Genomic DNA, 27417 nt, shown 5'->3' on the forward strand with positions numbered 1-27417 from the left:
GCATGCCTAAATTTTTCTCTTTATTTTTTTTTGGAATCATTCAGTGGGATTATATTTATTCCAGGCAAAAAGCCAATCTGAATTTAAATTACTTGTCCAGGCATGCTTTTTAATATCTGAGTATGCATTTATCAGTATTGGCATGCAAATTCGTGCCTAAGCATGCATTTACCTATTTAAGTATGCATTTATGTGTCTTGGCAAGAGCAATATATAAACCTGTCATTTCATGCATTTACCTGCCGGAACATATCTTTACCAGTGTTGGCATGCATTTACCTCTCTGGGCATGTATTTACCTGTCTGGGTATGCTTAGCCTGCCATAGCATGCATTTACCTGTCTGGGCATGCTTAACCTGTCAGAGCATGCATTTACCTGTCTGGGCATGCACCACGACCTCCTGCACACTGACTCTTAGCATCCAGGTAGTAGTCGTCTGCATAACCCTTCCCACTCCTGTACAGAGGTCATCGTGTACTTATTTCGTGTACATAGTTCAAAGTATTCGTTAGGAGCATACCCTTTCCCACTCCTCATGTACAGAGGGCATTGCATGTGTACATTTTTACTTCGTGTACATAGTTCATAAAAGTCGTTGGGAGCATATCCCTTCGCACTCCTTTACAGTTCATCAAGCAAATTTTTAATACATTTACAGAAATGTAAATATTTTACAATGTGTACAATAATCTTTAAAAAGCACTTTTTTTACAGTTTACTGTGCACATCGTACATTTTAGCGTGTGCATCGCACAATTTACAGTGTAAACCGTATATTTCACACTGTACAATGTACAATTTATAGTGTACACTGCACAATTTACAGTGTACACCGTAAAATTTACAGTGTGCAGTGTACACTCTACAATTTACAGTGTGCAGTGTACACTCTACAATTTACAGTGTACACAGTTAATAATGTACAATGTACAGTGTACACAGTTAACAATGTACAATTTACAGTGTAAACCGTACAATTTAGGTGTATACCGTACCATTTACGGATTACACCGTACAATTTACTTACCTATGATCCATCCATGTGACAGTAGCATCTCCACCAATCATTCTAAAATATTACAATTTTACTTATCATGTACTTATAATGTATTTATCATGTACTAATCATGTCTGTGTTATTGTTAGTTGACTTATCCTCATCCTTTTTTTTATTAATTCCTTGTCTTGTTCTTGTCTTGTTCTTGCCTTGTTCTTGTCTTGTTCTTGTCTTGTTCTTGTACTTGTCTTTTTCTTTTCTTGCTTTTGTCTTGTTCTTGTCTTTTTCTTTTCTTGCTTTTGTCTTGTTCTTGTCTTTTTCTTTTCTTGCTTTTGTCTTGTTTTCTTATTTTATTCCTCTCAGCTTTTTACTTCTCTATTTTTAGTTCTTTTCTCTATTTTTAGTTCTTGTTCTTGTCCTAGTTCTTGTTCTGGTTCTAGTTTTATGTTTGTCCTAATTCTTATTCTTTTCATAGTTCTTTTTCTTGTCCTACTCCTTGTGCTGGTCCGAGTTCTTGGTCTTGTCCTAGTTCTTGCTCTTGTACTAGTTCTTGTTCTTGTCCTGTTCTTGTTCTGGTACTAGTTCTTGTTCTTGTTCTTGTCATAGTTCTAGTACTTGTCCTAGTTCTTGTTCTTGTCCTAGTTCTGTTCTTGTCCTAGTTCTGTTCTTGTCCTAGTTCTGTTCTTGTCCTAGTTCTGTTCGTGTCCTAGATCTAGTACTTGTTCTTAGAATGTTTTGTTTACTTACTGTGTTTTATCTGGGTTCCCAGAGAGTCCGAATGCCATATACTGTCCTTCATTTAGGCGAGCAACCAGCTGGGTTACAATACTTTTACCTCAACAAAAAACACTTTTTGGGACTTGTGAAAAGACATAATTTCAAATGAGTAACATTTAGGAAGGCCATTTTTTATTCTAAATTTGTTGAATTGTAAAATCTGGCTATGAAGTCTGCGCAGCATAAATCCGCGAGCCATATTTGTTGTGTGCAAAAATTGAAATAAATAATTTTTAGAAAGAAACCTAGGATATATGACAAAGACGTATGTTTAAAGGTATCGTTGTTAATTGAGTTTCCAGTCTGTGAATGGAGGGTAACGTAATCTTAAACGAGTCCGAATTTATTGAATTTGAGCCGAGTCTCAAATCCGAAAAAAAACCGGCTTCAATTGAGCGCCGACTTAAATCTTGAAGCATTGAATACAATCTTTCAAAAGTCGATTTAATTCTTCAAAAACAAAACAAAATTTATTGGATTTATTTTTGTTCCACGGGCAACGCCAGGCATTTCAGCTATTATATATAATGAGAAATCTGTAAATATAAACATCTATGGTGTAAATCTCTGTATTTGAAATGTATCCATCTGTGTCGGATAAAGTGTCAAGTTTGCGGATATATTTATAAATATTGAACAAAAATTAATTCATGACAAATATGAAGTTTATCGCACGTAATATGATTTATGCAGTTACTAATGCATAAATACAACTGTAATTTATCTTAGTTTTGATTCATATAACTGCTTAGTCACCATATATCTCGATACAAACTTACATAACAACTAAAATATAAACCTAGAAAGGAACCGAGTTTTTGCCACAAACTCAAGTTTTCGAATCCTTAAATATGTGCAACCTGATGATGTACACCTTGGATATTTCAAACTTAGATATTTTGATTCAACAGAATTCTAAGGTCTAGCGAAATTTGGTTTCAATGTTGTAGCACAAAAAAATTCCTTTGTTTATTAGATTTCATATTTTTTGAACATTTTATTTTTAATTAAAATATCTAATTCACAAACTACCTGCGATAGCCCATCTTACTTCCAGACCTATACTTTCCTCTAGAACCTGAAAATTAAAAAAGTCTTATATAATTAAGGAGAGATGGTGATTTTGTCACGTGTACACATTTTAGGAAAGCCCAGGAATTATTTTCATGAAAACATTAACACAGATTAAATATTGATGGATGGATGTTAAATTGAATTTTTTTTTTAAACCTGACATGACTATTGACCATAAATCAATCAGGTTAGGATTAAAAAAAAGGAAAAATTGGTAAAAATTCAAAGTAAGAAAAAAAAAGCCTGTGCTGAGTAATATGATGATTACAAGTTTCCTGGAGAGACAATATATTCTTCCTTTTACAACATTTTTAACCAAATAAAAGAGTTATCACACACAAACCTATAATTTTCATCTTTATTGGGATATCTTGCACTTTTATACAGAATTAAAATGAAATAAACACATTTCACTACATAGTGGTGAATTATTTCAAAAGTTTAAAAAATTTCATCAAAAACTTAAATTTCAATTTTAGAGAACTTTGAAACAAAGACAAAACATTTTTCAAATCCCCTTCAATATAGAAAAATTCAAATGATTAAAGGAATTTAGGCTTCGTCACAAACTCTGATTTTCTAGTCTCTATATCTTTGCAACATGATTGTGTAAAGCTCTGATATTTCAAACTTAGATTATTTGATCTAACATCATTCATAGTTTGAAAGATCTAAGGTTTAGATCATCAGGTGGCAAAGATATATGAAATATAAAATCAGATTTTGTAGCAAAAATTCCTTTCCTTTATTTTTTTAAGAAGCAATGTAAACATTAAACTTACTTTTCTATTTCTGAAACATCTGTAGTAAAAACTGTTAAATGAGTTGTTTAAAAGGGATAGAGCAGAGTGATGATATTTTTATTTTTAGCGAAAATATTTTTTACATTAAAACCCTTAGACAAATAATAGGATTGTATTAAGCTCGGGNTTTACATGAACTGAATACGATAATTTATGTGAACCTTTATTTTGTAAAGTGTCATGTACGTCTTTCAACGGTTCCAAATAAACCTTTCACTTATCGGGAATTTTTTTATTTGCAGCAATAGTTTACAGTTTACAGTCCTTACGCAGTGTATTCTCTCCCCTCTGAAACCAAATACGGTGGACCCGACAAAGTGGATTAATATATTCATAATGGCCGACCTTTACATTTTTATTAAAAGGAATTGAGTCTTTGCCACAAACTTTAATTTTCTAAACTTTATATATTTTCAACCCAATATTCTAGAAAATAACAACTATGGTTCTTATCCCAACTGTGTTATCTTTGATTATTGAATCCATGTATATATAGCAAATATCTACCTCACAATTGAGTTTACTCTGGGGTTCAATTCCCAGCATTCGGAGAGAAGGAGGTACATTTAAATTCCTAGATAAATAGATAGATACACTGAGAACTAAAAAACATTCTAAGTATTGTTTTCTTCTTTTTTCTTTTAATCCACGATAGTTTCAGTAGAATTAAATATTTCCATTTACTGATAGCGCCGATTGAAGGATTCAATTTCTATTGGTTCAGAATAGACAACAAACACATGACTTAACCCTGATTGGATCAGGCGCTAATGGTCTCGGCATACAAGAGTGAATCGAAATGTTGTTTAGAATTTAGTAATTTCCAAATAAACTTTTTTTAGAGATATATCAGGTGCCGTAATTGCAAATCACAAACTCCGTGAAAAAGGAAAAACAAAGATTCCATTTTCTCTTATTCCACAGTATTATGTTTCTGGTTTTCGCTTTGATGAATAGATGCTTTTGAGATATGACATTGTCTTTCAAGTTAATAAAAATACTCTAAATAATATTTGTGATTGTTTTTTCTGCCTCTGCAATTTGGTTAGCTGCAGAAAACATCCAAAAAATTCATTTATTTTTATTTTCAAAATTAGCGAAAGTATAATTGAACGATGGACAAGTAATGGACGACAAGAAGAAAGAAAAACAAGAAATATAGAAGTCTCAAAATGTTTCCATCTGATATCATATTGAAATTTTAAAATATTGTAAAATTCAATTAAAATAAATTATCAAAGTTAAAAAAAAATTGTGATTGTTTAGAATTTTTATAAATAAAAACAATGCTTTCTCTTACTTTGGTATTCTTATACTTCCAAAATCAACAAAGAAAGAGATACACCAGACAGACAACCAATCTAAAATAGATTAAATAGAAAAAATAATAATACATTAGAATACAATGTAATAGAATATAATAGAATAGAATACAATATAATTATAGAATAAAACAGAAAAAATAATAGAATTGACACAATTAGAATTGAGTGAATTACAGCTTTAAATATAAATATATTCAGACTGCAATTTGGTTTTATATCTAGAAAACAGATTGCGACCTCTCATATTCATTCATATTTCGCTAGGAGGGGGGGGGGGAGTTATAACGTTGTGGCCCTTATAAATAATTTTAAAAATGGACCGACAAGCATGATTATTATTTTTTGTAAAAAAGAAACGAAACTGCAGTTTACTATTTACTTTTAATTTTATTTTTTAATTTTTATTTTACTTTTTACTTAATATTTAACTTTTTACTTTTTATCTTACTTTTTATTTTACTTCTTACTTTTATTTTACTTTTTACTTAATATTTAACTTTTTACTTTTTATTTTACTTTTTACTTTAATTTTACTTTTTACTTTTTATATAATCAAAAACTAAATCCCGGTTTTAAAAGTTATTTTCTTTACCTATATCAAAGACAGTAAGATCTCCGGGTAGAACTATTACCAGGGTTTTCTCTGAATATCTTCGCAAAGGTTCAATAGAACCATTCTCATCAGATACCTGGGTACCCTGCAGTAAAAACAAATAGAGTGATTGTGTTTACCTAATGTAAAGGAACTGAGTTTTTGCCACAAAATCGGATTTTCTAATCCCAATATCTCTGCAATTCAATGTCGGAGAGCTTTGATATTTCAAACAAAGAATTCTTTTAGATCACATAATGATAGTTTGAAATATTGAAGGTTTATACCATTAGGTTGCAATGATATGGGTATTAGAAGCTCAGAATTTGTGGCAAAAACTCAGTTCCTATACGCGTAAGATTGAAGAATGATTTCAATCATAACAAATCCCAGAGTATATCCCAGTTCCTATACGCGTAAGATTGAAGATTGATTTCAATCATAACAAATCCTTTCATTGAAAAGCTATTGAGAAAAAATGTTTGAAATTTCTAATGTGTAACCAGAGCTGGGAACTTTTGAATGATGGGTATCGGGATTTATGCTTGATCCACTCTTTTTCTTAATCTCAAGATTAAATAATGCTTGTTCTCCCCATGAATTTAATCTCCAGATTAATTAACAGATCGGGATTAAGGATATCCCATTCTAAAGTTTTCAGCTCAGAATAAATTTGTTTTTCTTAAATTTGTGAGTAAACTTGATGAGCAATATTTTTTTGTTATTTTTTAGGTTTTTGGACTTTTCAATAGGTTTCACAAACATTTTAGAAGCTTTTAATAGGTTTCACAAACATTTTAGAAGCTTTAAATAGGTTTCACAAACATTTTAGAAGCTTTTAATAGGTTTCACAAACATTTTAGAAGCTTTTAATAGGTTTCACAAACATTTTAGAAGCTTTAAATAGGTTTCACAAACATTTTAGAAGCTTTAAATAGGTTTCACAAACATTTTAGAAGCTTTTAATAGGTTTCACAAACATTTTAGAAGCTTTTAATAGGTTTCACAAACATTTTAGAAGCTTTTAATAGGTTTCACAAACATTTTAGAAACTTTTAATAGGTTTCACAAACATTTTAGAAGCTTTAAATAGGTTTCACAAACATTTTAGAAGCTTTAAATAGGTTTCACAAAAATTTTAGAAGCTTTAAATAGGTTTCACAAACATTTTAGAAGCTTTAAATAGGTTTCACAAACATTTTAGAAGCTTTTAATAGGTTTCACAAACATTTTAGAAGCTTTAAAAAAATCGTTAAATAGAAACATTTGCTTTCCTAACACAATTCAAATGTCAAATTAAACCCTTGAAGTAAGACATTTAAGCAAAAACATTGTTTTGTATTTTGATATATTTTTTCTTAGGATACAAGTTTTGCATAGTTTGAGAACAGCAATAAAATATAGTTTTGGAACCTTATTTTTATAGAACTGTATTTTGTGAAGGAACCTTTTACAATTTAAAAAAAAATTATCAGTACATATTCATTATACTACTTATTTTATGATACAGTACTTATCCTTCTTACCACTCACTGTACGGAATTAAGTGTTAAGACTGAGTAATTTTGTTTAAAATCTGGTCTGATAATCTGGTTAGATAAATCAGCGGATTAACAGACAGTCGTTAATAAAGTTGCCATATGTAAACTTTTGTTCAGTTTGTTAATACAGTAAAAAAAAGTTTGTCTTATCATAAACGGGTTATTTGGTTTTAAATGCCTTGAAAATAACAGGGTTTCCTTTCGTCTCCGTTAGTTGTCAATATGCATAATTGAATGATAAAAATGTTTACCGTTGGTCCTGGTTTATTTCCAACTCCGACCCAGAAATGTGCATCAGGAGCTTGTCCATCGTAGGTAAAATTAGGTATAAGGAAGGTCTGAGCATCAACGACAACAACTCTAAAATATTTGAAGATAATTTGTCAACAACATCAACAACAGCATCTTAATTTTGTAGTTGAACCCAACCAACAACAAAATCTGTAATCAGGAAATTTCGGGCGTCAATAACAACAGTTTTGAAATGTTCGATAATTTATCAGTAATGGAAGCAACAACAGCATCCTTACTTTTTGGATGTAACCCAACAACAAAATCTAGTATTCATTTGTAATCAGGAAACTTCAAGCGTCAATAACAACAGCTCTAAAATATTTGATATTTAACAGCAATCAACAACAGCAATAGCATTTTTATTTTCTGGATTTCTCCCAACAACAACATTTATAATTTATTTGTAATCAGGCAGTTCCGAGCGTCAATAACAACAGCTCTAAAATATTCGATATTTTTAGCCAAAAACAAAACCAACACCTTAAAGTGCTGTGACAAAAATCTAAGGGGGGGCGCCAACTCCCCCCCCCCCCAGCCTGCTTAGGGTAAAATCAACAAGAAAATTGACAATTTATTTGTATTAGGAAGGTCTGATAAAGATCTTAAAATTTAACAATAATAACTAAAAAAAATGACGACAAGAATGACTTGGAATTATGTGTACAAAAGTGTTCACATAGTAAAAAAAACAATGCAACAGTTAAAATTCGGTGTGCTTTAAATTAACTGTAAATCTGTTAATTTAAAAAAAAACGGGGAACGCAATATAATATTTACATATTCGTCCTTTATTAGATTTCGAGTTTTGCATTAAAAATCTCTTTATTTGAAAGAAAAGGAAATAAAGTTCATAAAGTACATCAACAAAAATATTTAGATTTGCTTTTTAAATGATTTTTTTCAAACCTGAATGGAGTTGTAAGTTAATTCAGTGTTTAAAGCACGATATTATTTATATATATGTGATTTTGTTTACATATTAACTGTAAATACTTGTGTTTTCTAATGTATATATTTCTTTGAGTGAAGGAATACCCTCAAAGAATGAAAATTCAGAGTCGACTGTAGTAGGAAATGTTCACATGCCTGTTTCCTTATATTAAGTTTTTTCTTTGTCCAATCATAAATAGGCAATGAAAACTATATTCAAGACATGAAGACTTCATTTAACCTTGAGATAGTCCTATTTCAAAGAGCTTTAGGTCGTCTTTACAGTCTCATGCTTTGTGAATAACTCTGTATATATTGTTTACTTGGTACTTACTTGTCAGAAGAAACATCGTGAATTCCGTCAAAGTTTGATATTTTCTGTGGTCTAAACATATTCTTTAAATTATTGATCTTGTGGTTTTGCTTTTAATTATATTTCTATAAAGATGTATTGTGTATTCATGTTTCAGTAATTATATTATTGTGATGGGGGGGTTAAATAGTATTGAACTAGAGACAATAATCAATGATCCTAAAACTACAGTTTTAAATAAACATTAAAAAACCATTTTACAACAAATCTTGACAATTTCTGATATAGAACTCATAATCAATGGACCATCGGATTTCAAAAGTATTGTTTTGTCCGGATGAATTTTACCTTTTTAAAAATAAGGAAAATTGGTTTAAATATCCCCTTTGATATTCATGGTAGACCACATTTTGTAATGCTCAGAAGGTTAGAAAAGGTAGCGTATATGGAGGATTTGTTTTTTCTTCAAAACTGTTCAGCTCGTTTAACTTAATTATTACTTAGATTAAGTTTGGATTATTTAGCACAGTGCTTTAATTAGCATAAGCTTTAGATAATTAATGACCAGGAAAATATAAAATTTTATTATATTTACAAAACTTTATTTTAACATTGATTAAAAAATTTTGATAATTAGACACGTTAACAGAAGGGATTCGCACAAATTCAGTAAAAATAAATTTGCTTTTTACGTATTTTTAAAATATTTTTTCTATCCCAAAAAAAGTATAACAAAAGAAAATATAATAAAGGTTTTGCATAACATTATAAATAGCATCTTATTTCTGGAATTAAGGAATATAAAATAATTAAAATCAGGGAATATAAAAATAAAGAATATTCCTGGGATAAAGAAATCAAGGAATATAAAACTAAAGCATAATCCTGGGATAAAGTAATCAAGGAATATAAAACTAAAGAATATTCCTGGGATAAAGGAATTAAGGAATATAAAACTAAAGAATATTCCTGTGATAAAGGAATCAAGGAATATAAAACTAAAGAATATTCCTGGAATAAAGGAATCAGGGAATATAAAACTAAATAATATTCCTGGGATAAAGGAATCATGGAATATAAAACTAAAGAATATTCCTGTGATAATGGAATCATGGAATATAAAACTAAAGAATATTCCTGGGATAAAGGAATCAGGGAATATAAAACTAAAGAATATTCCTGGGATAAAGGAATCAAGGAATATGAAACTAAAGAATATTACTGGGATAAAGGAATCAAGGAATATAAAACTAAAGAATATTCCTGTGATAAAGGAATCAAGTAATATAAAACTAAAGAATATTCCTGGGATAAAGGAATCTAGGAATATAAAACTAAAGAATAATCCTGGGATAAAGGAATCAAGGAATATAAAACTAAAGAATATTCCTGGGATATAAAACTAAAGAATACTCCTGGGATAAAGGAATCAAGGAATATAAAACTAAAGAATATTCCTGGGATAAAGGAATCAAGAAATATAAAACTAAAGAATATTCCTGGGATAAAGGAATCAAAGATTATAAAACTAAAGAATATTCCTGGGATAAAGGAATCAAGGAATATAAAACTAAAGAATATTCCTGGGATATAGGAATCTGGAAGGAATAAAAAACTCTCCAAAGTTCACTGAGAAAGCATCACACCAGACAGATATCCAACTAAATATGAATAAAATTGAATAATTGATTAATTAAGTGTAATTGACTGAAGAATACAGAAATCCCTTGATTTACGGTTCATTTTAAATATATTCAAATAGTGATTAATTGATTTAGTAAAGGGAGTGTTCACCTATCTTTTAAAAATACACATTCAATATTATACAGTCTTCTAGAAACACAAGTTCACGACAAAGGTTCAAAGATGACCATGAGGACCAGAATAATCGTGATTTTTGTCAAACTCAGTTTAGCGTTAAATAATATTTCAATCCATTTCAGATAATATTAATAAATCTACGAAATTTTTGTTTCGGCTTTCGACTTTTTTGGCCCTAATGGATGACAGCCTTGATTGCCTTAGTTAGCATCATTAATCCAAAATTTTTGGTATTGTGTGAATTTTGGAAAAAACAAATTGTCACTATAATTTATTGATGGATTAGCGTGAAGTAATAATCATTTTTTTACAACAAGTAAATGATTGATGATTATATAGATTGATAATATCAACGTTAAAATAGATTTCTTAATTTTAAAGTTCTGAAGAGAGGAAAACTTATTTGTTGAAAAAATGCATAATTGGAAAAATATAACATAGATAAATTTTACCCAAAAATCAATTTTTTAATGCAGTACCGTATACTTGCACTATACGTCAAATTAAGTAAAAAGCTCTTCGGGGGGGGNAAGATCAAGATTATTAAGATTTAAGTTTTAAAAAGTAAGGTATTTCTCTTTAAATATACTGAAAAATTTTAGAAATTAGAAATTAGAATATAAACAAAGACAATATTTTTTCAAAGTTTTGCAGAGTAGCTTTTCTAAAGGTTTTATAAAGTTACATCTTTTTCCTTTTTATTTGATGGAGTTTGTAAATGCCAGAAATGAGTGGAAAATGCAAATCAAACCCAACTAAAACCAATAATTTGATATACATCATGATATTTTTCTAGGGGGGGGGGAAATGCGCGCGACATTCAAAAAGTTTACCCCGCCCCCTACAGAATCATTATTTACGCCCCTGAGTGTACTGTCTTTGGGCGGAAAAGTAAATACAAGACAGATGTCACAGCCTGACATGGAATCCATTTCTCAAAAATAAACAATGAAATATTCTGGACAGAGGAAACTATTATCTGAATTTTCAGAATTGTCAAAACGCTTGTTTACAAATTCCGCCCAGAGAGAACTGATTTTAATATGTTATACGCAGAGTATACGCGACCGCAATTAATTTTCCTTGCCTTATTGCAATGTAACCTAAAATGTTGATTTTACCTTATATCAGCTAGAGTTTCTCCTCCAGGCAGGGTTAGTACAATATCTTGGTCTCGATATCTTCCTAGCTTATCCATGGAACCCTAGTACAATAGTACAATATTGGTATACCTATAGTACAATACAATATTGGTAGAACTGTATTACAATATAGTACAATAATAGTAGGACCATAGTACAATATAGTACAATATTAGTAGAACTATAGTACAATATAGCACAATATTAGTAGGATTATAGTACAATAGTACAATATAGTACAATAGTGTAGAACTCTAGTACAATAGTACAATATAGTACAATATTAGTAAAACCCTAGTACAATGTATAATATTAGTAGAACTCTGGTATAGTATTCTAATAGTAGTATAATAGTACATTTTTAAGAAAATTACATAACCATAGCTGGAAGATTTACAGCCGGTGAAAAATTAAAAATTTGAAGTGACAAATTTCAATAAATTTTTCAATAGATTATTTAATGGAAACAGAAAAATCCTCTAAATTTACCGGTTCATAATCAGAAGTAGCTCAAAACCTTTAAATTATAATGATAATGCCTAATTCCTTATTTTTTGTTGATGTAAAATACATATTTGAAAACAGTTATATTAGAATCTAAGTCATCTGGTATTTTCAGCAAATACAGTTCGTGAGACACAACACGGACTTTGATAGCTAATAATTCATTGAACATAATAAAATAAATAAACTGAGCTGAAAACTTTAAAATGAGATATCCTTAATCCCGATCGAGAGTGGATTAAGCATTAATCTCGATATCCACCATTCTAAAGTTTCCAGCTCTGTAACGACAAATATTCATTTTACTATGTTTTTTTTTGGTGGCAGTTTTATTATTATTACAAGATAATTTGACTGCTAACAGTGTATCGTGCCTCAACCCATGTCTGAAATATAGNGTATTTGAAAACTCTGATCTAAGGGTGGGACTGTTTTGTTTAAAAAGTTTCAACAACAAAAAGTAATATTTATTCTAACTATGTCAAAATGTGTATTAAAAATTTCGTTTTGAAACACTGAATTCAACAATTTTCCAATTAAAGGCACAAAAGGACTTTTCATCTGAAACAAAAAACTTGGCTAGATCATACAATTTTCAAAATATCAAAAACCAACCAATGAGCAATATTTATTGGTTCTAGGCGCAACTTTAGATACCCATATCGATATATAGATACCCATATCGATATATAGATACCCATATCGATATATAGATACCCATATCGATATATAGATACCCATATCGATATATGTTTCATAAAAAATGAAAAATCAAGTTATCTGTAATCTTTTAAAATGGAATTGCGCTTAACCATTTATAAAAATCAAAAAAAAGTTTGTTTTACGTTTAAATGAATATTTTTCAGCTGAGTTATGGTAATTTTTGAGAAAATGTTCATATTGTCCCAGTGTTAATTATACCAAGACAACTTTTTGATTGATTTTTTAACATGGTGGTAGCTGTATTTCTGATTTGTTCTGTTATCTAATTATGATTTAATATACTCACACCCTACAGTTTTATTACAAAACAGCGTGGGAATATAAATCCTAATCAATAGACATCTTTAGTAGTTTGGACTATTCAAACTAGCGTGAACTTAGATATATCATGCAATAGACAACTTTAGTAGTTTGGATCATTCAAACTAGCGTGAGCTTAGATATATCATGCATATTTCACGCAATCACGAGGCAAAAACTTTGATTTGAATAGTGCATTGTCACATCAACTATACCGACTGAGATATCCACAACAACAACAACACATTTTAATTGCTAAGGATATTTATTAATATGAATAATTATTATATCCGGGGATATCTGAAAATCCACCGTCAAGTATTTAATGGTTCTGTCAATATATCAGAAAGCTGTGGCTTTCGATCACAATTTGAACCATTATTCATAATATTTTAGGCTTTTTTCTAAAATACTTTTTTGTCGGCATATACACTTTGAATGAAAAAGTAAAAGATAAACAAATCCGTAAGTTTTAATATTGTTAAATTATAGGCCAAAACACGTTTGATTTCAAATAAATGAAANTTACTTACAGTGATAACCAGAAAGCAGAAAACAGATCCATTTCGCTTAATAAGTGATCTAATAGGTTAATAGTAAAGCTATTTGCTTTGTAACAACACAAATGCACTTCAGTATTGTTTTAATGTCGTCTTCTTATACTACGGTTTTCTGGTTATCACTGTAGCATGTTATAAACAGATTTAAAGTACGCAAGTTTTGACCTCAAATAGATTAACTGATTGTAAATGTTTCCTCACCTTTTCATTCGCAATCTGGATCCCATTCCCTGATGGTCTTCCACCAGATCCAGCGTAGAAATATGCTGCTGGTCCTTCACCATCATATCTATATATACAAAGAAGTAATCTATTTTTTGTTTGTCCGATCATAACTCATAAATCCCTGGGCCGATTTGCCTCAAAAAATGATGGGGGAACTCGGGGGAACCACAGGGATTTTTCTTAGCTTGATTTTATGATTCTGAGACTAGTGGATTGACTTTTATATGGAAAAATAGCAAACATCTTAATTTACGACACACGGCGGGTAAACGGCGGGAGTAAATATGAGTACCCTGGGCAACACTGGGTTCTCAAGCTAGTTTAACATACAAGGATATGAATACACCTCAATTTAACATTTCGAATTAGTAATGTTGAACTACAAGAATTCATGCATTACAAACAGGCTGCTTTGTCAAATTAAATGTTAGTAAGATTTACTAATATTCCTGTATTAACTATAACAAAACGTTGAAAATCCATTTAAGCCATTTTTACAGAAATACCCGCTCTGATTTGCTTGTATTTTTCCACATTTTAAATCGCCATTTTCGTTTCCTGTAAATATTATTTATTTTTAAAATTAAATTGAATATTAAGAATTATTTTGTTTAAGAACCTTAAGAAATTGTTTTTTTTTGCTGTGTGTTTATAAACTTGTTTTTAATTTTCGTTTCATACACTGACAATTTGTTTAAAAATGGTGCTCGGCCTGTTTTAAAACCGCAATTCTTGGATAACAAATTCTTTATTTAACCTTTGAAGTTTGAAAATCAATTAAATTCTAACTCATTTCAACATTTTTTACCCTCTATCATTGGACTAAAAATTGGATCTTGACACAGAAAAATTTAAATTTGATTTACATGAAAGAAAATATACTTACGTGAATCCACGAATAAAAATAGTTCTTGAATCCACTGCAAACACTTCCCCAGCCACTCCGTGAAATCTAGAAAAAAAAATTATTTAAAGGTTGAACGTATCAAATGACGTCATTTTGAGTGGCATATCCGATAAACAACCGCAAGCTAAGGATACATAAGGAAGATATCGCCGTTTTTATCTAAAATTTTCTCTCCAGCATAAATCTGCAAATGACTTTATTGGCGAAGAAAAAAAGAGTCTACATTTAGCTAGAAAAAATATTTAATTCATCATTGATTAAACAAAGGTTTAAGAAGCGTACCCTTGTGAATAGAAAATTTTATTTAATAATCCTCTTCAAATTGCTACTGATGGTGTATGTAAACTTTATAGCACGTCGTGCCAGAATAATAGTGCTATAGGTAATTTTATGAAACGTTTGTATACTTGTTTTATGTAACTTAACTCTTTTTATACATTCTTTCTATTGAAATCTAGTTAATATCTAAGACAATGCTAATATCCTTTTGTACAATTTTTTTATTATTTAATATCAACATTTTTTATACATTTTTTCTAAGGCTATAACCTTGTTTGGAAGTCTGCTACATATGTGCCAAAGTAATCATTTGCTGAAACCAAATCTAGCATCCACAGCAGCAAAATCATCTGAAATAGATAGATTAAACACTTTTTCATGAAATTGGGTAAAGAAAGGTTTGTATTAAATATATTATAATATTTTTACTCGTAAATATACAACATATATAGTTTTATTGTATTAACATTATATATATTTTAAAAATGTAATCCTTAAATCAATAATATCTCTATAAAGGATTTAAGAAAGTCTCTTACTGATACTTGTATAAGAATTAAAAGATTATATATTGATATATTTATGATGATTAAAAGGTACTAACAGTATTTACTGATATCTCTGTAAGGATTAAAATGTTATACATTGATATATCTTTAATGATTAAAAGGTACTAACAAATATCTCTGTAAGGATTAAAAGGTATTTACTGATATCTCTGTAAGGTTTAAATGGTTCTAACTGACATCTCTGTAAGGATTAAAAGTATTTACTGATATCTCTGTAAGGATTGAAAGGTTTACTAACAGATATCTTTGTAAGGATTAAAAGGTATTAACAGATATCTCTGTAAGGATTAAAAGGTTTACTAACCGATATCTCTGTAAGGATTAAAAAGTATTAACAGATATCTCTGTAAGGATTAAAAGGTTTACTAACTGATATCTCTGTAAGGATTAAAAGGTTTACTAACAGATATCTCTCGTGATTTTTGTCAAANACTAACTGATATCTCTGTAAGGATTAAAAGGTTTACTAACAGATATCTCTGTAAGGATTAAAAGGTATTAACAGATATCTCTGTAAGGATTAAAAGGTTTATTAACTGATATCTCTGTAAGGATTAAAAGGTTTACTAACTGATATCTCTGTAAGGATTAAAAGGTATTTACTGATATCTCTGTAAGAATTGAAAGGTTTACTAACAGATATCTCTGTAAGGATTAAAGGGTATTAACAGATATCTCTGTAAGGATTAAAAGGTTTACTAACAGATATCTCTGTAAGGATTAAAAGGTATTTACTGAAATCTCTGTAAGGATTAAATTGTTATACATTGATATATCTATAATGATTAAAAGGTACTAACAAATATCTCTGTAAGGACTAAAAGGTATGAACAGATATCTCTGTAAGGATTAAAAGGTATTTACTGATATCTCTGTAAGGTTTAAATGTTTTATTACTGATATCTCTGTAAGGATTGAATGGTTCTAACTGACATCTCTGTAAGGATTAAAAGGTTTACTAACAGATATCTCTGTAAGGATTAAAAGGTATTAACAAATATCTCTGTAAGGATTAAAAGGTATTAACAGATATCTCTGTAAGGATTAAAAGGTTTACTAACTGATATCTCTGTAAGGATTAAAAGGTTTACTAACTGATATCTCTGTAAGGATTAAAAGGTTTACTAACATAATTCTCTGTAAGGATTAAAAAGTATTAACAGATATCTCTGTAAGGATTAAAAGGTTTACTAACTGATATCTCTGTAAGGATTAAAAGGTTTACTAACAGATATCTCTGTAAAGTTTAAAAGGTTTACTAACATATATCTCTGTAAGGAGATAAAAGGTTTACTAACAGATATCTCTGTAAGGATTAAAAAGTACTAACATATATCTCTGTAAGGATTAAAAGGTATTTACTGATATCTTTGTAAGGATTAAAAGGTTTACTAACAGATATCTCTGTAAGGATTATAAGGTATTTACTGATATCTCTGTAAGGATTAAAAGGTTTACTAAAAGATATCTCTGTAAGGATTAAAAGTCTCTTTCCGTGACAATGTGGGGCAATGTCCATTTATACGCTCGGTGGACAGGAGCACCGGCCCCAACTTCACTGAATTTAATAATAATAATAACTAATATCTCTATAAGGATTGAATGGTTCTAACTGATATCTCTATAAGGATTAAAAGGTATTTACTGATATATCTGTAAGGATTAAAAGGTTTAATAACTGATATCTCCTTAAGGTTTAAATGTTTTATAACTGATATCTCTGTAAGGATTGAATGGTTCTAACTGATATCTCTGTAAGGATTAATAGGTACTAACTGATATCTCTATAAGGATCGAATGGTTCTAACTGATATCTCTGTAAGGATGAAAAGGTACTAACTAATATCTCTGTAACGATTTAGAGGTACTAATTAATTTCTTGGTAAGGATCAAACTGTTCTAACTGATATCTCTGTAAGGCCGGATTAAAATCTTCTAAGGCTGATGTCAATGTAACTGAGAAAGAATCTATTTTTATTGTGCTAATGGTGGTATTTAGATTTAAATAAATACGCAGAATTACAAACTAAAATTTGGAAACTATCTAGCACTGTAATTGTTATTTGGTTAAATATCTCTGGCATTTCTGTCGTGGTTCGTGGCTTTATCTTTTAACTGAGTCCGCAACATTTTTAATTGTTGAATGTAAACATAAAATACCTTGAAATTTAGATATTTGCATTCAAAATGGCGTTGCATCTTTAATTTCAAGTTCTTGATTTAATGTTTAAGTGCGTAGGAAAAATATTTTTAAATAAATTAAAAAAGAGGAAAACATGGGAAAATAAGAATCTTATTTTAAAAATATAAGATGTCAATATTAGGATTTTAAAAAAAATTTATTTAAAAGTTTAATGATTAATGATTATTATTTATTCAATGATCAATCAAAATGTTGCATTGAATTTATAATTTATCAAAAGTTGAAACCAAAACCACTTAGCTCACAATAACTTTTGAATTTAAAATTTGATTTTATTTTTTATTTTGTTTTTTCTGAAAGGAATTGAGTTTTTACCACAAATCTCAACAACCAGATGATGCATACCTTTCATATTTCAAACTTACATAATTTGATCCACCAGAATTCATAATTTAAAATGTCTATGGTCTATGACATTTGGTTTTAAAGAAATTAGGATTTAAAAATTCGAGTTTGTGGCAAAGACTCAATTCCTTTATGTCCATTTGATGGTGAAAATATTCCATTATTCTGCAGAAAACGATTTTCTCCCACTTTTCCAATATAGACATTCAAATATTGACAAACATAATCGGCAACCAACAAACAAGAAATATTGAAAATAAACTCGTTAGTTATACGCAGCATTTTTGTCTAAATTTTTTCTTCAACGAGCTGGCCTGAAATAATTAAACTATGAACACGCATTGCAACCCTTTACCTTTGCTTTAAAGCCTTTTATAGGGGTGGGACTGTGGGGAGGGGGCTTGGCTTGGAGCCTTTCTTTGGATTTAGACCCCCCAGTCTTTACTGAGTTTAATAAACATAAAGAAGTTTTCCTTAAATGAAAAATGACTGTTGGTTTTGACTAAATTATAGTGTTACTCAAAAGGTAAAAAAATTTTGCTTGATTTTATGTTTTACTGTCAGATTTTTCACTATTAACAAAAAATGTGAAATAATATCTATTCATATTAATAATTGTATTGATAATTTAATATGCAGATTATTGAATTAAAAAAATACAATGTCGTTCGTCATTCCTGATTTTTGTATTAATGGTTAAAAAAAAATTTTGCTCAATACAAGAGACAAATAATCTTTTGAGAGAATAAACATTTTTTATGTTTAAAAGATGTAACAATGAGAAGTGTTTGAACCTAACGTGAGTATAAGGGCCTGATTTACTGATATGCCTAGATTCAGGCATTAAACAATGAAAGACTATATATCTTGATTTAACCTCTAATTTCCTGAACAATTCTTCAACTTCATCCCATGCAGTGTACATTTTTTGCTTGTTGGTTTGTGTCAAATAAACCTCAAAATGGATCAACCGATCGGAATTGAATCTTTGACACAAACTCTGATTTTCTAATCCCTACTTTTTTTCAACCCAAAATAGTAGACCTTAGATTTTTAAAACTATTTTTTCGTTTTGATTAAAAAATCTAAGTTTGAAATATTAAAGGTTTTACACTATCAGAAGGCAATGATATATTAGTTAAAAAATTTGAGTTTGTGGCAAAAACTCAATTTCTTTATGTGGCAACTTGCATGATCAAAATCAGGTCAAAATTTAAAGATATTTAGCAGCCAACTTCACTAAATTATAATTTTAGCAGCCAACTCCACTATATAATTTTAGCAGCCAACTCCACTAAACTATAATTTTAGCAGCCAACTCCACTAAAATCCTTTTTTATTGGAGAGCGATGAAAAGTAGCAAATTAAAAAACAGTTAAAAGTTAATTTTACCTGGAAAAAGAGGTTGAAGCGTCTTAAAAGCAAATCGTGCAAAACCTTTAATTGTTCAAATATAACCGTAAACTTTTCCCTCTTCGGAGACTTAGCAGCAAAATCGCTAAAAAAAATTGGATTAATGAGAATGCCTAAGAGACAGTGGTTCATTTAATTCCCAAAACAGCTGATTTTCTCGATCCCAAAATTATGTTAAAAAATGCCCCCAATTGTAAATGCCCCCAATTGTAAAAAATGCCCAAAATCAAAAAATCATTTTCATATTCCACTTACCCATTTGCTCCCAAATGAAAAAAATCAACCATTTCATACTCCCGGTAATACATATTATTTAAAGGAATTAAGTCTTTGCATCAAATTCACTTTTACTAAGCCCTTTATCTTTGCAACCTAGTGGGAGAAGACTTATAGAATTCATAGTTTGAAATATCTAAGGTCTCCGAAATTTGGTTGCAAAGATTATGGGGAAATAAAATCAAAGTTTGCGGCAAAGACCAATTTCTCTGATAGTTCGAAAATAGATATAGTTGTAATTTCTTCTGCCAGGTGGATCTTTCATTTATTTTTGCTCAAAATCTAATTAAATAATCAAAGAAAATATTAAATAAAATAATATCCAACAAGTATATAATATTTACAAAGACAGACGTCTATATAAACATGAATCAGCAACTTTACTCTACATTGCATAAATTTAGAATTTTTGCATGATTTTAACCTTATTTTTTTGAGTATGCGAAATGCTTGTATCAAGATACGGTAAATAAGTCACTAAATTCACAACATAATATTAGATTCTTATTCTTAATAATAAATTAATATTAAACATGAAAGACAATTAATATCAAATGAAACAGAGTGTTTAACAAAAATTAATTTAACATTGTTTGAGAAAAAGATTTGATTTGACGAAATAAAACAATTTAATGCACCATGTTTAACATTTTTAAAATATTGAAAATTAAAACATTTGAGGACCCTGTAGGCTTTAGATCATGTTTTTCGGAGAATCGTAGATATGAATGTTTCCAGTCAAGAGCTTCGCATAATTATTAACGCGAAAACTAAATGCGGGGTAAATTTATTCAGTTCGCAGTTGATTTGGCAAACATTTGTAATCTTTTTATATAAATATAATATAAGGGGGTGGTTTGAAACCTTCCCCCTCCCTGTAAATCCCCCTTTATTAGGTCAATTTTAATCATAAAAAAAACTTTTGTTAAAAATATCTTATATCCCGTCCTCCCTACCCCTCCATTGCAGTTTGTTTAATTTGGGAAAAGACATTTTTTTGCATGTGACAAACTCAAATGGTACAAACCTTTGCTATTTCAAATTTAGACTATTGATCTAACTGAATCATAGTTAGACTATAAAAAGTGTACGACACCGAGTTGCAAAGTATAGGGATTAAAAAATTAGAGCTTGTGGCAAAAACTCATATCCTTTAATTTAATTTGACGTACCTTGATCTTCCCTAGCTTAGTCTCTATTTCGACAACTCTCTCTACAAGTATAGTCATGAAAAAACTCATCTTTACTTTAATTTGACGTACCGTGATCTTCCCTAGCTTTGTCTCTATTTCGACAACTCTCTACTAGTATTGTCATGAAAAAAAGTTTGTAAAAGTCGTGATAAGAATTTTAGAATTATTCTCAATGATTCTTCCTTTCTGCTTCCTATTTCTATATCGGATCTTAAATCCTCATATCTTGATCAAAGCTAAGTACAGGGTATCCTGATGGAAAGGGGAATGCAAAGTTACGACTTTTAAACCAATTTGTACAATTTGTTTTTGTTTCTTTAAAATGTTTATTTTCATTTGCGGTTTCCCTGGGGAGGTAAATTGCGCATTCCTTGTTTATACGAAGCAATGGTGAAAAACGACGGTATCTTCCACATTTGGGATCAGATGAAGGTTTCAAGGGTATTGTTGTGCAATGTGCATCGGGCATTGATATCATTGCTTAGAGGGTCAGTTGAAATTACGCTAGTACAGTCCCTTTCAGGAAAATTATGTAATTTTAATATATTTCACCCTGTTAGCTTCTTATGTGTTTTCTTGCAAACACCCCATACCCGATTTAAAAAAATGTTAACTCTAGTTATAGCAATGCGTTGGAAGGAGTTGGATGTAAGGTGTAGGTAGAAGGAGGGGGATGTAAGGTGTAGGGAGAAGTAGGGGGATGTAAGGTGTAGGGAGAAGGGGGGAGACGTAAGATGGAGTATTCACGTGGACCATGGGAGAAGGAGGGGGAGGTGAGGTGTAGGGAGGGGGGAAGGGGCAGTATCTTTATGGTTGAACCACGAATCTCCAATTTACCACTGGCAGCATTGTTAAAAACGAGCGGAAAATCAAATAATTTGTTATTGGTATTTGTTGCATCAACCTGGAACAACATGATAGGAAGATGCAATTATTATCCATTCTTTAAGAATAATGCTAGCTTAAAGTTAACTGAAATACACATGACACACTTACATTTATCAGATTAAATATTTTTTAATTAAATATAAAAACAGATTAATTTCAAAATTGAATTGAACAAAGATCTAAAACTTTGGAATAAAATTGATATGACTTAATTTGATGTAAAAAGATGTGCTTTTTTTGCTAACCGGATCCCTGTTTTGGTCCAAATCTTACAACTTTAAGATCTTTGAAATTGGTTTGAAATTCTTGCTTATAACCCATTCAAAAGTTGTCAGTCCTTCATGAAAATTAAATTGTAGATGTAAGTTTTTAGACATTTGGACTTTCTATAGGACCAAAAATCATTTAACATTAGATAAAAAATAAAGAAAAAATAAAGAAAAACTTTAAATTCTTCATGAATCATGTGCTTAGGAGTTCCACCCACACTCAAGTTAAATAATGCACTTGCACTTTGTTGTATTTTGTTTGTCATACCGTAATTTCTTCTTTCAAGAATATTTCAAGGTAAACTATCATCCTTCCGGTTTTACTAGGGTTGAAACGATATTTTGCTACACAATTTCGAACATTTAAACTCAATTATCATTTCTGTTTTAATGAGCATTTGCTTTGAAAGCACTTTTAACATAAATGTCAAGAATATGATTCGCTGTTACTTTGTTCGTACAAAACAAATCAACACTATACTATTTGATTGTTAGTTATGAAACTTTGTAAAAATATCGATAACATATTGGCGGACGTAAAGCTATAGGCCATTATTTAAAGATGATTAGTCATGAATAATGTACATCTTTTAAGATTTATCTTATATAAATTAATAGTCCAAAAAGTGATCTTTAGAAAAGAATTTCTTTCTACTTTTTTTGTAATTTTTTTAAATTGTGCAAACAAGTTTTATTTTGGGTTTCCAGAGATTTAGGAGACATGATATGGATATCCGTAGATTTCGGAGAAAGGAGGAGAATTTCCGGAGATTTAGGAGATATGAGAAGGATATCCGTAGATTTCGGAGGAAGGAGGAGAATTTCCAGAGATTTAGGAAATATGAGGAGGATTTCCGGAGATTCAGAGGACAGGAGGAGGACTTCCGAAGATTCAGGAGATAGGAGGAGGAATTTCGGAGATTTAGAAGATTTAAGAAGGATTTCTGGAGATTTAGGAGATAGAAGGAGGATTTCCGGAGAATCAGGAGATATGTAAAGGATTTACGAAGATTCTGGAGATTTGAGAAAGATTACCGGAAATTTAGAAGATAGGAAGTGGATATCTCCGGAGATTATAGAGATAGGAGGAGGATTTCTGGAGATTTAGGAGATAGGTGAAGGATTTTCGGAGATTAGGAGATAGGAGGAGGATTTAGGATTTCCGAAGATTTAGGAGTTAGGTGGAAAATTACCGGGGATTTTGGAGAAATGAGGAGGACTTCCGGAGGTTCAGGAGATAGGAGGAGGGTTTCCGGAGATGGAGGTTAAATAACAGGAGGGTTTCCGTAAAATGGAAGAGGATTCCCGGATATGGAGCGGATTTTCAAAGAATGATGAGATTGAGGGGAAAATTTGGAGATTCTTGAGATATTTCCGGAGATTTATAAGATATTTTCGGAGATTCATGAGATTGGAGGATGATTTCCGGAGACTCCTGAGAAGTTGAGATGCGAGGATTTAAGATTTCAATAATTATATTTAGACAATGGTTTGCGGTTGGTATTGTTTAATACCTTAATTGCAGTTCAAGGGATAATTTAATTCAGATAAATTGTCTTTGTATTTCTAGCAATTCAATGCATCCGTTAGGGAAAGGGTTAGAAGTTGGACCGGGGGGGGGGGGAGGGGAATATTTTTAAAAAATCACTTATACCATAATTTCTATTCAAAATAATCAGAATACAATAAAAGTCACTTCAATGCTATGAACTTCTTTAATAAGTTAATAACGTAAATTATGTCACTTTTTATTTATTGATTTTTAAATTGCAATTAAACTGTTCAATGTTATTGTTATGAATCATTTTTGTTAATTGAGTTATGTTAGTTGATTGAGTTTTTTTCAGTTAATTCAGTTGTTTTAGTTAATTGAGTTTTTTCAGTTAATCGAGTTATTTAAGTTAATTGAGTTGTTTTAGTTAATTGAGTTGTTCAAGTTTATCGAGTTGTTTTAGTTTATTGAGTTGTTTTAGTTAATTGAGTTGTTTTAGTTAATTGAGTTGATTTAGTTAATTGAGTTGTTTAAGTTTATTGAGTTGTTTTAGTTAATTGAGTTGTTTTAGTTTTTTGAGTTATTTAAATTGATTGAGTTGATTTAGTTAATTGAGTTGTTCAAGTTTATTGAGTTGTAGTAGTTAATTTGAGTTGTTTTAGTTAATTGAGTTGATTTAGTTAATTGAGTTGTTTTAGTTAATTGAATTGTTTTAGTTAATTGAGTTGTTTAAGTTAATTGAGTTGATTTAGTTAATTGCGTTGTTTAAGTTTATTGAGCTGTTTTAGTTAATTAAGTTGATTTAATTGAGTTATTTAAATTGTTTGAGTTGATTTAGTTAATTGAGTTGTTTAAGTTTATTGAGCTGTTTTAGTTAATTAAGTTGATTTAGTCAATTGACTTGTTTAAGTTTATTGAGTTGTTTTAGTTAATTGTGTTGTTTTAGTTAATTGAGTTGTTTTAGTTAATTGAGTTGTTTAAGTTAATTGAGTTGTTTTAGTTAATCGAGTTGTTTTAGTTAATTGAGATGTTTTAGTTAATTGAGTTGTTTTAGTTAATTGAGATGTTTACGTTAATTGAGTTGTTTTAGTTAATTGAGCTGTTTTAGTTAATTGAGTTGTTTTAGTTAATCGAGTTGTTTTAGTTAATTGAGTTGTTTTAGTTAATCGAGTACTTTGAGCTCATTGACTCTTTAAAGTTGGCTTAGTTGTTGTAATTAATTGAGTCATCTTAGTTAATTGAGCTATTACAGATGAGTTGGTATCCATGTATTGAGACGTTATAAGTTAAGTTATTATTTATCAATTGAGTTATATATTATGGTAATTGAGTCATTCTAACTAATTGATTTTTCAGATAATTGAGTCGTTATATATAATATGTGGATTAATTGAGATATATCTTCATGTAGTTAATTGAGTTGTTAGATTCATGCATTATGCATATCCTACCCATCCACCTCTTCAATCCAATTTCCTATGAACCATCTTTTTTATATCTTTACTGCCTAATATGGTCGTGCTCAAACACAGCTTAATTGGTTTAGCAAATGTGAGCGTACAGTGGAATCAGATTACAATCATCAATCTGGATTAGAAGAACTTATTCAGGGGGCGGTGAAAAACATGAGTTTGTGATAACGCAAAATAATCAGACATTAACTATGTACTTACAGTGATCTCCAGAAAAAATTGAAAGGGCTCATCCTCTTAATTTACAATTAAAACAGAAGATATTTAGAATAGTAAATTTAAGAACAAAATCGTGTCCGTCTTAATAGATTCCATAATATTTTGGGTACCACTGTATCCTAATTTTATTAAACATTTTAAGAAGGACTTTCTTTTTAATCGTAACGCTTAGCGATCTTGTAACTTCAATAGTTTTCATTTTACAGCATAGAGTGAGATATTAAAAGACCGAAGAAATTTTTGAAACCATGATTTTTTAAGCGATAAAACTGATAAATTGATAAATGCAAACCATCACATTTTTGTATCGATAAATTGTACAAAAATGCCTAAATATTTTCTATCCCTCCGACCTTGCAAACCTTGAATTAAAGTCTATGGTGTATGGATGGGATGGATTGCAAATCAATGTTGGGTGTAGGCAACAATAATATGGTTTTATTGCTCTATTATACTCTCATATAATTTTGCTTCATAGCTCACAAGTCACAATACAGAGTATAACAAATCATTTTTTGCGAGATGATCGGTTGAATAAATCTGCATGAGATAATGATTTGATAAAACTATAAATTCATTCTACAATCACCGTAATACGCTGAAGTATAACTAAAATTATAGACATCGCAGTTTTAAACAAATGCCCATATATAATCTTACTACTGATACCTTCAGATGAAATATTTTGGAGAAAAAAAATATGAAAAATATATTATGTAAATTCCATTTGTTAAACTAAAAAGTGAGAATGTCATAAAACAGGATAAAATATATAAGATCTGATTAATGAATTGATTATTACCGTGGGATAATGTAGATTTCAGGTAATTTATTAAGGTTCACTTCGAGCACTTCACTGCGCGTTTTTCATCCTTGTGCACGGAAGGAAATGGTTCGACTAAACCCCCCATATCCTTACGTGCACGCACACTTCCCTAGACGATACAGGGCCATTCATCCGAACTTCTGGTTGCAGCTAGGTACCCAATTACAGGCGCTGTTATATTATTACATTCAATTCATTAGTAGGATATTTTATGTAAGAATTGGAACAAACCTTAATTTATCAATAACCATGATTTTTATTTTAAAAACGCTATTTTGCATTCTTTTTGGTCGGATGAAGGGCCCTAGTATGGTTGAATGAAGGGCCCTAGTATGGTTAAAAATACATAGATTGAGTGTGGGTAACAGGGTAACAGAAGGCACGAAGAGATATGGATAGATAGATATATGGTTTCCTCAGATAGATAGATATATGGTTTCCTCAGATAGATAGATATATAGTTTCCTCAGATAGATAGATATATGGTTTTCTCAGAGATAGATGTATGGTTTCCTCAGATAGATATATATATAGTTTCCTCAGATAGATAGATATATAGTTTCCTCAGATAGATAGATACATGGTTTCCTCAGATAGATAGATATATGGTTTCCTCAGAAAGATAGATATATGGTTTCCTCAGATAGATAGATATATGGTTTCCTCAGATAGATAGATATATGGTTTCCTCAGATAGATAGATATATAGTTTCCTCAGATAGATAGATATATAGTTTCCTTAGATAGATATATGGTTTCCTCAGATAGATAAATATATGGTTTCCTCAGATAGATAGGTATATGGTTTCTCAGATAGATAGATATATATGGTTTCCTCAGATAGATAGATATATGGTTTCCTCAGATAGATAGATATATGGTTTCTCTGATAGATAGATATATGGTTTCATCTGATAGATAGATATAGGGTTTACTCAGATAGATAGATATATGGTTTCATGAGATACAGAGAAAGGTTTAGATAGATAGATTATGATGGGTGTTATTTTTGTAAGTATTCAATTGGTAACTTTATTAGGTGACCTGACATTTTTGATAATTCTTAGTACCAAAATCTAGTAGATAAATCTATTTAATATATATGTATCTATTCATTTGTATATATGTTAGCTATAGATGGCT

General features: G+C 30.0%; 1 protein-coding gene across 1 annotated transcript; it reads right to left on the reverse strand.

The window, feature by feature from the left end:
* Nucleotides 1-351: 351 nt before the first annotated feature.
* Nucleotides 352-26349, reverse strand: LOC111708474 (protein Skeletor, isoforms B/C). Its single transcript, XM_023481859.1, has 15 exons — nucleotides 26251-26349; nucleotides 15380-15459; nucleotides 14810-14875; nucleotides 13900-13987; nucleotides 11591-11673; nucleotides 10232-10309; nucleotides 8670-8720; nucleotides 7363-7471; nucleotides 5571-5676; nucleotides 4954-5014; nucleotides 4161-4227; nucleotides 2809-2854; nucleotides 1747-1834; nucleotides 1030-1071; nucleotides 352-458 (listed from the first exon to the last, which is right to left on the reverse strand). Exons 2-15 carry the CDS (start codon nucleotides 15457-15459, stop codon nucleotides 374-376), a joined length of 1050 nt encoding a protein of 349 aa, XP_023337627.1. The 5' UTR covers nucleotides 26251-26349; the 3' UTR covers nucleotides 352-373.
* Between the last annotated feature and the right edge of the window lie 1068 nt (nucleotides 26350-27417).

The sequence above is a fragment of the Eurytemora carolleeae genome, unplaced genomic scaffold, assembly GCF_000591075.1.
Source record: "Eurytemora carolleeae unplaced genomic scaffold, Eaff_2.0 scaffold873, whole genome shotgun sequence".
Lineage (NCBI taxonomy): Eukaryota > Metazoa > Arthropoda > Copepoda > Calanoida > Temoridae > Eurytemora > Eurytemora carolleeae.

Bases quoted from the DNA above. Each gene is read 5' to 3' on its own strand.
- LOC111708474 (XM_023481859.1), bottom strand. From the start codon at position 15,459: ATGATTTTGCTGCTGTGGATGCTAGATTTGGTTTCAGCAAATGATTAC. The intron at 5,677-7,362 runs GTAAACATTTTT...TTTTTACTGCAG, and splicing joins GAAATAAACCAGGACCAACG to GGTACCCAGGTATCTGATGA. The intron at 2,855-4,160 runs GTAGATATTTGC...TTTAATTTTCAG, and splicing joins AGAGTAAACTCAATTGTGAG to GTTCTAGAGGAAAGTATAGG.